The 13,503-nt window shown below is 39.2% G+C and overlaps 1 protein-coding gene across 1 annotated transcript; it reads right to left on the bottom strand.

The window, feature by feature from the left end:
• Window positions 1-3,140: 3,140 nt before the first annotated feature.
• Window positions 3,141-11,512, bottom strand: LOC146330858 (uncharacterized). Its single transcript, XM_084747752.1, has 6 exons — window positions 11,300-11,512; window positions 8,146-8,247; window positions 7,763-8,059; window positions 5,590-5,714; window positions 5,291-5,391; window positions 3,141-3,487 (listed from the first exon to the last, which is right to left on the bottom strand). The coding sequence occupies exons 1-6, from the start codon at window positions 11,448-11,450 to the stop codon at window positions 3,340-3,342; spliced, it is 924 nt and encodes a 307-aa protein (XP_084603878.1). The 5' UTR covers window positions 11,451-11,512; the 3' UTR covers window positions 3,141-3,339.
• Window positions 11,513-13,503: the final 1,991 nt, after the last annotated feature.

The raw sequence follows: 13,503 nt of genomic DNA, 5'->3' as shown, positions 1-13,503 counted from the left end.
ACACCTGATCAGAGGAAAGCAGTGTGGTCAAAAGCCTTTGATTCCACAACAAATCAAACCAAACAAAAACAAACTGTTGATTCATCTAAACAAACAAAGCCTAAGCCCCAACAAAGCATTAAACCCAAACCACCTCTCATTTCTGCTGACCTCCAAAAAGATCCCAACCCGAGCCTAGATAATTTTATTGAACGTGCTCTACAAAATATCGAGTAAATGGAAAGATCAACGAGTGCCCCAGACCCACCTCTGATCAACATCAACAACAGCCACAGCTTGGGCCACGACAATAAATCAGAGGAGATTTTGAAAACCATCTTTGGTCAAATTCAAACCTTATTGAAAGACCTAAATCTATATATCCAAAAGACACCACTTGCTTCATTTGTGCCAGAGCTGCAGCAAACACTTACAAGAATGAATAATTTATTATCAAATGAAAATAACCCAGTTGCAGCTTGTAGACATAAAACATACAGACAAATTGTGACAGACAACCATGAAGACCAGGACTTTATACTGGTACAAAACCCAAAGAAACGACTCAGACCCAGCACAAGCCCCAAAACAAACACACCACCCGGAAGATCACAGGAACAGATCAACTCACCCCCACCAATAATCATAGACAACATCAACAGAACAGTTTTCAAAAATGAAAAGGACATTGTAAAGGAGATAATAAGATGCAAACCAACAATCAAAGTCGAAAAGCTGGTCAATTTGCAGAGAGGAGGGCTGCTGGTTTTCCCAAGAGATCCAAGCTCAGTGAACCAGCTCCTGGCTCCATGGCCTGATGATGCATTCAAAAGCACCAACCTCAGCGTAAAGCTGGCAAACCATCAAAGTAAGACAGAACCAAACTAAACTACCAACCAACTTGTTATTAAAGGACCATCCCCAAATATCACTATTGAACAAATCAAAGAGGAACTGAACCAACCAAGACATCCCAATCTAGAAAGTTCACTGCATCATAAGTGGGAAAACTGAACAACCAACAACCTTCATTAGAGTTCATCTCTCCAGCCTCTGTCAAACTCCTCAGCGAAGGATTCTTCATGGATCTTTTCCACTATCATGTGGAAAAAGCTCACACAGCAACCAAGATAAAGCAATGCTTCAATTGTCAAGGTTTCTATCATATAGCCCAGCAATGTAAAAATGAAACTAAATGTGTCAGATGTGGGGCAGGTCACTCACATAAATCAAGTGAAAGACCAAAACATGAACCTAATTGCGCCAACTGAGGTGACAATCACTCTGCTGCCTCCAAGCAATGTCCTACCTACCTGTCCATGATTCAGCTCCATGGTTTCTCCAAGGACCAGCCTCTCCCTCGTCTTCATCCCAGCCATAAAACTCCTCAACCCCTGACACAATGCCCTGCTCTGCAAAATGACCTCAAGACTCTATGCCAGGATAAAAAACAATATGAAGCCATTTGGAAATGCCTTGAGAAGCATCTTCAGTAAACAGTTCATTCATTTATTTCTTTATTGTATATGCATCAACTTAATATTTTATATATAAACATTAGGGGAATCGGATCAAACAAAGAAGAGCTTCTCCACTTCCTACAGGAAAATGATGTTCATGCAGCTTCAATAAATGAAACGTTTCTCTCCCCGCTCATAGACTTCTCCATACCAGGCTATGACATTCTAAGAAAAGACAGACCTCAGGGGAAAGGTGGAGGAGTGGCCCTGCTCATTAAAAAAAACAATTGCCTATAATGAAACTATTATCTCACGTGCAGATAAAGTCCAAAGCAATGAATATATAACTGCAAGAATCAAACCCTCCCCTGACTCTAGTATACTCCTGATGTCAATTTACTGTCCTCCAGGTGTAATTCCTTCCACTTATCTATTGCAAAAGATTCTTCTCCAGGAGAAGAAAGTAATTATCATGGGAGACTTAAATGCAAAACACTCAGCTTTTAATAATAATAGCACAAATCAATCAGGTACTGTACTAAATAGTATAATTGAGCAGACTGATCTAGTTATACTGAACAATGATGAGCCATAAATTCATCGAGTCATAAATTCATCAAGTGTAAATCCCAAATATTTATATTCAGGTGTACACTGATCAGGTATAACATTATGACCAAGCAAGCGTAAGGATTTGACAAGGACCAAAATGTGATGGTTAGACGACTGGATCAGAGCATCTCCAAAACTGCAGCTCTTGTGGGATGTTCCTGGTCTGCAGAGGTCAGTATCTATCAAAAGTGGTCCAAGGAAGGAGCAGTGGTGAACCGGTGACAGGTTCATGGGCGGCCAAGGCTCATTGATGCACATGGGGAGTGAAGGCTGGTCCATGTGGTCCGATCCAACAGACGAGCTACTGTTGCTCAAATTGCTGAAGAAGTTAATGCTGGTTCTGATAGAAAGGTGTCAGAATACACAGTGCATCACAGTTTGTTGTGTGTGGGGCTGCATAGCTGCAGACCAGTCAGGGTGTCCATGTTCACACCTGTACACCACTGAAAGCACCAACAATGGACACGTCAGCATCAGAACTGGACCATGGAGCAATGAAAGAAGGTGACCTGGTCTGATGAATCATGTTTTCTTTTACATCACGTGGATGGCTCACATGGTATTGACTTGGCCTCCAAATTCCCCAGATCTCGATCCGGTCAAGCATCTGTGGGATGTGCTGGACAAACAAATCCCATTCATGGAAGCCCCACCTCACAACTTACAGGACTTAAAGGATCTGCTGCTAACATCTTGGTGCCAGATACCACAGCACATCTTCAGGGGTCTAGTGGAGTCCATGCCTCGAAGGGTCAGGGCTGTTAATGCAACAAAAGGGGGACCAACACAATATTAGGCAGGTGGTCATAATGTTATTCCTGATCAGTGTATATTTTTAATACAAAATAAAAGATAGAATCATCACAGAAAAAAACAAAATTGATCATCTACTGACATAATACAAAGAAAAGTTACTCAAAGAAGTTGATGAATGAACCACAAAAATATATATGAATGTAAAATGAATTTGGGAAACAGAATAACAGGTAGCTATTAAATGCTTTTTAAAATGAACTGATATATGGAAGCATTTAAAACAGTAACAGTTACCATTCTGCAAACAGCTGTAAAAGAAAAGCAATTTTCAACTGCAACATATAATATCTCATATCCTGTATACATGAAGTTTACACAGTGTGTGTATGTCTGTGTATGTTAATGAGACACTTTCCCTACACTAGTTTTCTTAGCATTATGTTTGTGTTGTCTTAACAAATTTAGCTAAAACTGGCAACATGGAGTATCTCCCTGTCTTTTATGTCACTGTTTTGTGGGTTTGGATGCTGAGTTATGAAGGTGATGTCTGTTCACAGATCCAGGATCTTTGAAGGTTACACAATTCATCATTCCAGCTGTTTTGCTGATCATAGATCTTTATTTCTGCGCAGTCTTCGTCTCTGTCTGGGACACCATTTGGCTCAGCATTGGCCCAGAAGCTGAAACCACAAAACACAAAATTAACAACAAGATACAGTTGACTGTCAATAACACTCAGGTCATGTGTAAATGAAAGGTCCAGTGTATGAGATTCACAGGGATTTATTGGCAGAATATGGAATATAATATTCAGAGGTTTTGTTACTTTAGAATGTTCTTTAAATTTCAACCCACGGCCAACACAATACTTTATTATGAGTGATAGATTGGTTTCTATATTGAAAGTATAAGTTCTACTTAAATGTGTATTTTGATTGACAGAAGCTAAATATTCACTGTGTCCAGCTCAGTGTATCTCATAGTCGGTCCATTCTACTAAATGGGTGCATATTGCTTCGTGTGTGCAAATCTTGGATGTAAGATCCTGATATAATCAACTGACGTCCAAAATAATATTTGATATAGCAGTAAGCTTAATGCATATAAAATCATTATTTGTAGGGTACTAAATTAAACTAAATTTCAACTTATGAACCGGGTATCAAAAAGATTTTGATGTTTTTTTTCATTGCTGTATTTAAAAGATCTGTGTAGATAAAAAATACATTTATTTTGCATTTTGTTCTGCACTCGTGTAATTTTTGGGTGTGATTGCAGAAAACTTTTATATGTGTACAACTGTTCGGAGCGAGGCTAGCTGACTAGTCTCTTTGAGATGGGCTCAAAATGATCTAACATTGTCACTACTGAAACAGTGAGCACACTGTATGACATTTTTGTGTACAGTATTAAAATGTGAGAAATGGAGCCGTTATGAAAAGTTAGTTTCCCTCCTGAATTCAGTCTCTGATTTAAAATGACAACCGATACAGCAGATGGTTGGCTCTCCTGTTGATGGGAGGCTCAGGGAGCCAGAAGTGTAAGTCTGGTTGCCTGCTTTGTTACATTTTCTGGCAAAGATTTTCCTACAGTTTGATGTTTAAATTATGTATGTGGAGTGAAAACTGTGGGAGCAAATTTAAGAGAAGATTTTACCCCCTCTGCTCTCTGATTTATCCCCAGAATATTCTGCCCAATACACACTAATACAAACATCAAATACAAAAGATGGTTTGAGAATTGCATGAAACTTGAATTGCTGATTGTGTAAAAAGAAAAAAAAAAAGATGAAAAGTTGAATTAATGGGAGAAAGTCCAAAATGTCATGAACCTTTTAAGGTTTGAATGGAGTTTGTTTGTGAATGTATGAATGAGTGGGAAGAGGCTGAAAAGTCAGTCTGTCAGTCATTTTACAACAGTTTACAGACTGACTTCCACTTTGACTAAGCCTAAAGGAAAGTTCTGACAAGTTTTAACAGGATTTGAAAGTTGGACGATGGCCAAAATGTATGAAAGAAGTTGAATGACTGCATTTAATTTCTAGCTGAAAGTATGAATGAGTTGTTAGGAGTTGAAAACCTTGAAAATCTGTGACAATGTGGCAATTCTTCCACAATTCCTCCAATTCTTTCACCAAAACCACTGAGTATTTCTGAAAGTATGAAAATGATCAAACATCTGAATAATAGCTGATTGAGCTGAATATTTAATGTTCAAATGAAGTTTCTACATAGAAACATGTGGAATCAGCTAAGTGAAGAATCTTTTTGTAAAAGAACATATGATTGTGAGAAACTGACTCCACATATCAGTTAAATATAACTGTCAAAACTGATGAAGCTGAGGCTGAGATATCCTGACTCTGTGGGACAAGCTTTAAAAGTGCTACATCACGATACTCCCATAATGCAGCTGAATAGAGTGAGTGACTAGAAGAGACTGGTCACAGTACACCATAGCAACAAAAAAGAGAAGTCATGAACCTTGTGGTCAGCGGAGTCCCATCCACCCATTTCCACGTCCCCTCTGTCTCTCGGTCTGTCAGTCCAATCCACACCCGTCTCTTGAAACCTCTTGTGAATTCCTTGTTGAGAGAAACAGTCATCATCATGCACTTCAATACAAACAGTTTAATAATGTTCTACCTCTTTCACTCTTTCACTGTTTGTCTCACAAAGATGCACAGACAGACACATACCTTGGGTTGTATTCACATGGATAAATGCATTTATTATTGTAAGTTGCTTTGGTTAAATACATGTAAGGCAGTGTGATGAAATACCTGTTCCTCTCTGCTGTTGATGATCACCAGGTCTGCACCTTTTTCCCGACAGTCATTTCTGCCTTCTTGCCAGGTCTTTTCCGAAGAAGAAATGTAATAGAAACTTCCTCTGAAATACACCCATCCTAATTGGGCAAATATGAAACAAAACAAATCAATATCTCAACTGACATTAGTTTTTTTTTCAACATTGTCTGGAGGGCTGCACATTTACTCTCAACTGCAATAAAAATTGCAATATTGGAGCTGCTGGTTCCAGAAGTGCTTTTCAACCACATCTTCCTTTTACATCAACTTTGTTTCTGAAAAAGCATGTGTAAATTACTACAATACCCATGAGCCACAGTCACCACTGCCATGGAGAAGAAGCCAGGCAGAGGTGTGAATCAAGGCAAATTGAAATCACTTGTTGTTGTTTGTGCTTTTTGAATCCCCGTGGATGCCGACACGGACCTTTCAGCGCCTCATGGACACTGTGGTGACAGACCTGCCATTCCTTTTCATCTACCCGGGTAACATCTTCATGGCAGGACAGAGCATGTGGTCCACCTTTGAAGTACAAGTTTGAACTGATTTTCTCAGCCACTCAGACCACTTTTACTTTACACTTTATCTCCCAGGTTGCACAGCTGATGAGAGACCTTGAAAGACTGTCAGACACACTGTGGACTGGACTGTGGAGAAGGACAAGGCATTTATGGACACCAAAGCATCTCTGTCTAACACAATAACGCCATCACTCTCTGCATCAGCACAGACACCTCAGACTATACAGTCACCATGGTTCACGAGCAGTGGGTCCATGACACTTGAAGCCACTTGCTTTATTTATTTACTACGGACATACGACATGTGTCTTTTCTGGGTCATTGCCGGGGCCATTCATCTGAGACGGGACTACACACACATGGTGGCTGATCAAGTTTCTGATGCACACATGATAAGGGATTTCAGCTTGAGGATGTTGTACACTCCTGTGTGATTTCCATGGGTCAGTCAAAGTCTACCATGATGTCTACAGTGGACCTTTTCAACTACCATATGACAGTCCCTTCTGCATCCTGGGGACTGGTGACAAGGCCCTCATACTAAATGCTGTAAGCAAGTCAGAGTGCGTCTTTCATTTATCTGTACTTTTGTCCTGCCTTTTTCAGCTGATCTGGAAAAAGATGAATAAACCCCCACTATGCCCCTGTTTGGTCCCCCTTTTGCTTTAATGACAGAATGCACTTGAACTGGCGTGGACATGGACACATTTGATGACTACCAGCTTGTCAAATACAACAGCATGTTCAGTGGCCCCACGCCTCAAAGTTTAACACTGTAGGTACCCCTCTAGCATCAGTTTTGCCTGTCTGGGGTCCGCAGTCTTTCAAATTAAAAGCACCAAAGTAATAATTCCATCAGATGATCAGCATTATTTTTTAATGTTTAACAATCAGTGGTGTTGTAACATTAATAATTCCTACTTTTCCTCTAAAAAAGTTAGCAGTGTTATTTTTGATGACGATGAATTTTGGCTCCGATTGATGTCGTTTTTGATGAGGATGTATTTTGGCTCCGATTGGAGCCATTTTTGGCGAGGTTTGATAACCATGTCTTTTGCCTACGACGACAGCCCACCGGGTGTCATTTTTGATGACAACAAATTTTGGCTCCAGTTGTAACATTCTGGATTTTGTCATGTTGTTTCCTGTTTTATTTTGTAACGCTATCTCTTGTGTCATTTCAGTTTCCTGTGTTTTCCCACCACTCATCAACCACACCTGAGGCCACTTACTCACCTGCCCCTGATTACCCTCCTTACCATCCCTGTGTATATATACCCCCCTCCAGCTCCACATCTTTGCCAGATTGTCTTTGTTCTCAGTGACCTTCTTTCTAGCTTTCACTGTGTTAGGCTCCCTGGATTGTTCTATTTGTAGGATTGTGCCTATTCCCTCTTTGTTTTGTTTGCCTTTATGGACTCAAGTAAAGACAGCGATTTTTTTGTTTGAACCTCACTCTGACTCCTGTGTGTTTCTCTGCACCTGAGTCTGAGCCTACCAGAGTTGTCACACCTGTGGGTTTCCTTCTTGATGATGATGAATTTTGGCTCCGACAACAGCTGGCAGCAGTATGGAGGCTGGTATCGAAACAACCCTAGTTTTTTATTTAATAAATGATTTAATACCTGGAAACTTTTTCTGAAGATTATTTCTCTCTTCGGTCATGTCCAAGTTTTTTTGGAGCTGGTCTCGTTCTTTATCCAGGTTGTTGTAACTAGTCTGTAACTGGTCTCTTTCTTCCGTCAGGTTGTTGTAACCAGTCTGTAACTGGTCTCTTTCTTCCGTCAGGTTGTTGTAACTAGTCTGTAACTGGTCTCTTTCTTTAGCCAGGTTGTTGTAACCAGTCTGTAACTGGTCTCTTTCTTCCGTCAGGTTGTTGTAACTGTTGTGTAACAGGATCATCTCTGTTTTCCTTTTGGTGTCTGTTTGGCACATAAACAAACAAACAAACAAACACTGTTAGGCAGCATCACTCGGGGGTTTAGCAGCATGCTAACAAAGTACTCACAGAGGCAAACCAGAGTTATGAGTCCAGCGAGGAGGAGAAGACACAGCAGACCCAGACACACTGCTGCAGCTCTGCAGGAACTCTTCTTTACAGTTTCAGCACCTGCAGGTAGAGGTCAGTGTTGTTCATGTGTTTGTTCCTCAAAGTTAAATCAAATGATCAGAGGTCAAGTCAGCTCTTCGGGTGTATGGTCATCATCAATCATTTCTCCAGTTGGTCCCAATGCTCAACAGCTATTTGATAGATTGCCATGAAATTTTGTTCATTTTACATTTTGCACAGTTTGACAGTCATGATCCTTGGAGAATTAATCCCAATGACTGTTTGAATTCAAGGCTTTACATCTAGCTGTACTATCTGGTCAGAATTTCAATTTCAGTTGGTTTAAGACCAAATACCTGCAGTACTAATGGCATTCCCATCAGCCTCAGCCGCATTTTCTACGGTGGCCGACAAGTGCAAACGCGCTGCATATAAAGACAGGCGCTGCAAATACAGAAACGCGCTGCATATAAGAAAACAGATGCAAAAGGAAAACGCTGCAAATACAGAAACGCGCTGCATAAACAGAAACGTGCTGCAAATACAGAAACGCGCTGCATATAGAAAAACAGATGCAAAACAAAAACGCTGCAAATACAGAAACGCTCTGCAAATGAGAAAACAGATGCAAAATGAAACCGCTGCATATACAGTCACACAACGGAAGTGCTCCAGGCCTCTCGGGGCAGTGCTGAGCTTTCCCCCGAGAGACAGACAACGGACGAATCAACCTGCGGAAGAGAGGAATAGGCCTACGTGAGAAGTAGAAAGTTATTGGTGAGAGGAAAATTGGAGGCGGGAGAGGCAAAAAATCAGAAAATGTAAATCAGACAAACAAACAAAAATGTAAAATGTAAATCAGCTGCACTTTCATAATACAGTAAAAGATGAGGGCCACATGTGGAAAAAAGGAAGAAGGAAAGAAAAAGAAAAAAGAATACGTACTTTTTCATGTAGCCTCTCCCACCTCCAATTTTCCTCTCACCAATAACTTTCTACTTCTCACGTAGGCCTATTCCTCTCCTCCGCAGGTTGATTCGTCCGTTGTCTGTCTCTCGGGCCCCTAGAGGCCTGGAGCACTTCCGTTGTGTGACTGTATATGCAGCGTTTTCGTTTTGCATTTGTTTTCTCATTTGCAGCGCGTTTCTGTTTATGCAGCGCATTTCTGTATTTGCAGCACGTTTCTGTTTATGCAGCGCATTTCTGTATTTGCAGCACGTTTCTGTTTATGCAGCGCATTTCTGTATTTGCAGCACGTTTCTGTTTATGCAGCGCGTTTCTGTATTTGCAGCGTTTTCCTTTTGCATCTGTTTTCTTATATGCAGCGCGTTTCTGTATTTGCAGCGCCTGTCTGTATATGCAGCGCGTTTGCACTTGTCGGCCACCGAAATTTTCAACTGTTTAATGCTCTTTAGTAAATACTAGCATGCTAACACATTGAACTAAGACAGTGAACATATTAAACGAGATACCTCAGTAAGTGGTAGCATGACATTTTGAGCATTTTTGCACTCTGGCTGTGGCATTCAGCATATAAGACTGTTACAGACCTTTTCCACAACATTTTGACATGTTAAATAACAGAAGAGTTAATTAGCAGGATAGCACAGGTGTATTTATTAATATGAATGATGGCTAAGTTCTGTTTAGAGAAGGATATGTACTGAAAGTGACAAAGTGTGAAAAGGGCTAGTGAGAGAGGGAAGATAGGTAATTTACTGATTTTCCACATTATGCAGTTTATTAAAGCACTTTATTTAAGAGTAAAGAAGAAACAGTTTTGAACAAAGTGAACAATTTGAAGTGACCAAACAAATTATGATGAAAATTGCAGTGGTGGATAGAGTACTGAAAATCTGTACTCAAGTACAAGTACTATTACATTGCTAAAATATTACTCAATTGCATGTAAAAGTACTAGTGTTAGAAAAATACTTAAGTAAAAGTACAAAGTATTGTCAAAAAAACTACTCAGAGTATTAGTTACTTTCAACCGATGATGTCACCATCACCTCTTCAGACTAGGGCTCTAAATTTTTAGAGTTTTTCTTTACCAATAGTTAAAACACTAACAATCAATTAATCATTAATAAGTGATTTTATACAAAACGAGTGTTTTTTTCCTTGTTTTGATTAGCTGTTTTTTGGGGGGGGTTTTTTGTCATGTTTTCTCTCATTTTAAGTTTTTATTTCCGTATTCAGCAAATGTCTCCAGCAGACAAAACAAAGCTGGATGAGGTGCAGTTACTGCCACGACTATTGATTAAATATCCATGAATACGTTTTTAACTGGTTAAATTCTTAATAAAAAATTAATTAAAGATCAGTCATTAAATATACTTTTTTTGTTTTGTTTTGTTTTTTGTCCATATGTCCTGGTTTTCATTGGCTTTTTCGCTACCAAATCACTTTATTGGCTACTAAAATGCAGATAAAAGGTCTGGATATGAATTCAAATTATACTCAGTACTCAACTATGATTTTAAAAGTAACTAAGTAGATTACATGGCATAATGAATACTAAAGTACAAGTAAAAGTACAGACTTGAAAATCTACTCATAAAAGTACAAGTACCCCAAAAAACTACTTAATTACAGTAATGTGAGTATTTGTAATTAATTACTTCCACCCCTGGAAAATTGTAACTATAAGATTGATTGAAATGTTGGCTAAAACTATGACTAAAGCACTGACTAAAATAATTATTAAAATTAAAGTTGAGTTCTTTGGACTAAGTCTTGACTATTTCAGTAAGCAACTAATAATGAAACTAGATTAAAAACTCTGTAACATTCTCACATCCAGCGTTCAATTTGACCAGAGGATTTATAGTTTCATTTTATTCTGTTTATGCTCTGCAGTGAGTATATGTTTTTCTTCGTGGTGGTTTGTAATCGTGACAGGTTTGACAGGCGTAATTGACTGTAATATGCCGCGTCAACATGAGTCTTCCCCTTCACTCTTTTGCTCTTTGACCCTCCACATTGCTGCTCCTGATATTAGCCTTGTTTTAGAACATGCAGTATAATCTTGTGCTTGTGTGTAAGGAATGTTCACATATTTGCATGAACCTGCAGTCAAAACCATATTACAGTGTGTGTAGACGAGTACCTGTTTGCATTTCAAAGAGTGCAGGTCCAATTCTCTTTGGCTCTTGGATCATGTCTTCATTTTCATTTGCATAAAGATTTTCCAAATGGTTCCTCTTGCCACGATTATGTGATGGTCTGTCTACATTAACATAGATATCAAATTGATCCATGCTGTTCAGCTGTATTGACGGTTCAGTTTGGTCCTGAGTTGCCTGAGGCTATCAGAGTCTGGTGTGTGTGTCTCTGAAATGATCTATTATTGTCCTGAGCTGCAGTAAACAGAGGGTGTTACTAACCCTTGGTGGCACCTTCACACATGACGGCTCTTAACAGGAATTGATATATGTACTTACAGGAAACCAAGTCATATTCTGAACTTCAGTATCACTTCTAAAAAAAATCATTCAACACATATGTACACAAACACATGTACCGCATCACTTAAATGCACATATAAATATACAGCAGTGTCCAAAAGTCTGTGTAAATTTCTGACCTGAAACTGAAGAACTGAAACTGTTTTTTAAGAGAACTGAGAACTGAGCAGCAGAAGAAACTTCTTTAAGTTAAGTGTGGCTGACTTTTTGCATTTGTTTTACTGGAGGGTCATTCTGGTTCAAGCATAGTTTGGGAGAGAAACTAACACCCTTACTTTCTTATTTGCATACACCATTGCACCACTTCAGTATCTAAATTAAGATGAGAAGAAAGTAGATGTTCTTTTCTTCTTCTTTTTTTCTTTTCCATAGTCTGAATATACCAGCTCATGCTAACAGACCACAACTCAGAAAACAGGAAGGTGACAAAGATCATAAAGTCTTTCTGTTGTGTTTTGTGTGAGCTTCACATTATGTATTGTACATGTGATATCATTTATTGAAGTGCTGCGCCCTCATTATCAAAACCATAAAACACAGGTCTTCCTGGTTCACTGAACCCACATACCTGTAAAACATTGCAGCATCTGTACTGATGCATTCGAGGCAACATCTCACAGTAGGATTTTCCATTCAAAGATATATTCTCTCACTTGTATTTTAGTGATGTGTCGGTCGCGAACGATCCGGATCTTAGAGCCGGCTCTTTGAAGTGAATGACGGGAACCGGCTCTTGATTGGGAGCCGATTTGTTTTTGTCTCCTCTTTTTTTCTGTTAAAGTCGCACATGATTGGTGGCGTGTGTGTGTGTGTCCACACTGAGTATAAGGGGGAGGGGAGGGGTTATAGACACACAACACAGTGAGCACATAAGCAAGTGGGAGGGAGACGAGAGAGAACATGCGCTACAGACAGAGACAACACGCTTGAAAGGTGAGAAAATACACTCGTTTGAGATGAACTGTGCCTCGCCTGGAAAGTAGACGAGATCAGACGGCCGCAGCAGGAAGTGGAGACGAAAATCTACAGTCAAGTTTTCAACAGAGTTAAGAGAGAATAGAGGAAGAGACCACCTGTAGGTTACCTGTAGTCTGCAGACCACGATCATAGCTGAAGAAATAAAGTGCGTTCTTGATCACTGATTGAGGTTAAAATAGAAGAGATCCTCCTTCTGATACATGTAACATCTGTTCTTTTATCTGCCTTGTAAAACCAAGTCATATATAAGTCATATATATATAATCTTTATTATTATCAGACAAAATATCTCCTTGTTGACAGATTAAAACTTCATTGCACAACAGAAGACTAATATATCCAGTGTTAAATATTACAATTACACAGAAAATTTGTAATTAATATATGTGGTGTTTGTTGTCAAAATTAAGCACTCTGCTTAATATTGTAGTACTCTCCTCCATGTTAAGTATATTGAGTGTATAAATAAAGCCATATAAATAATAAACATTCGATATAATGTATGTTTTTTACATTAGTAATTAATTTTACATTATTTTGGGTAATAAATTAATTTGAGCAACAAAAAATCTGAGGAGCCACTTGGGAGCCGAAAGAGCCGGCTCTTTTTAGGGAGCCGAGCCAAAAGAACCAGCTCGCTAAAAAGAGCCGGAATTCCCATCACTACCCTGTAGACCATCACTCACTAAATCAGTTTAAAGTTAAACCCCTCCCTGAAAAGTGACTGACAATAGCAACTGGAACAACAGGCCTCAGAAGAGTTTAGGATTGAATATTTTTAAATCACTTTTTCAAAATCAAAACCTCCAACATGAGCCACAAACATTTGCCTGCCTGACTAACATGTAACCTCTAGTGACCAGGCACT

This window comes from Lutjanus erythropterus, chromosome 3, assembly GCF_056507025.1.
Source record: "Lutjanus erythropterus isolate fLutEry1 chromosome 3, fLutEry1.hap2, whole genome shotgun sequence".
Classification (NCBI taxonomy): Eukaryota; Metazoa; Chordata; class Actinopteri; order Lutjaniformes; family Lutjanidae; genus Lutjanus; species Lutjanus erythropterus.
Note: the sequence above shows the minus strand (reverse complement) of the source record. Positions and strands in the feature narration are given on the sequence as shown.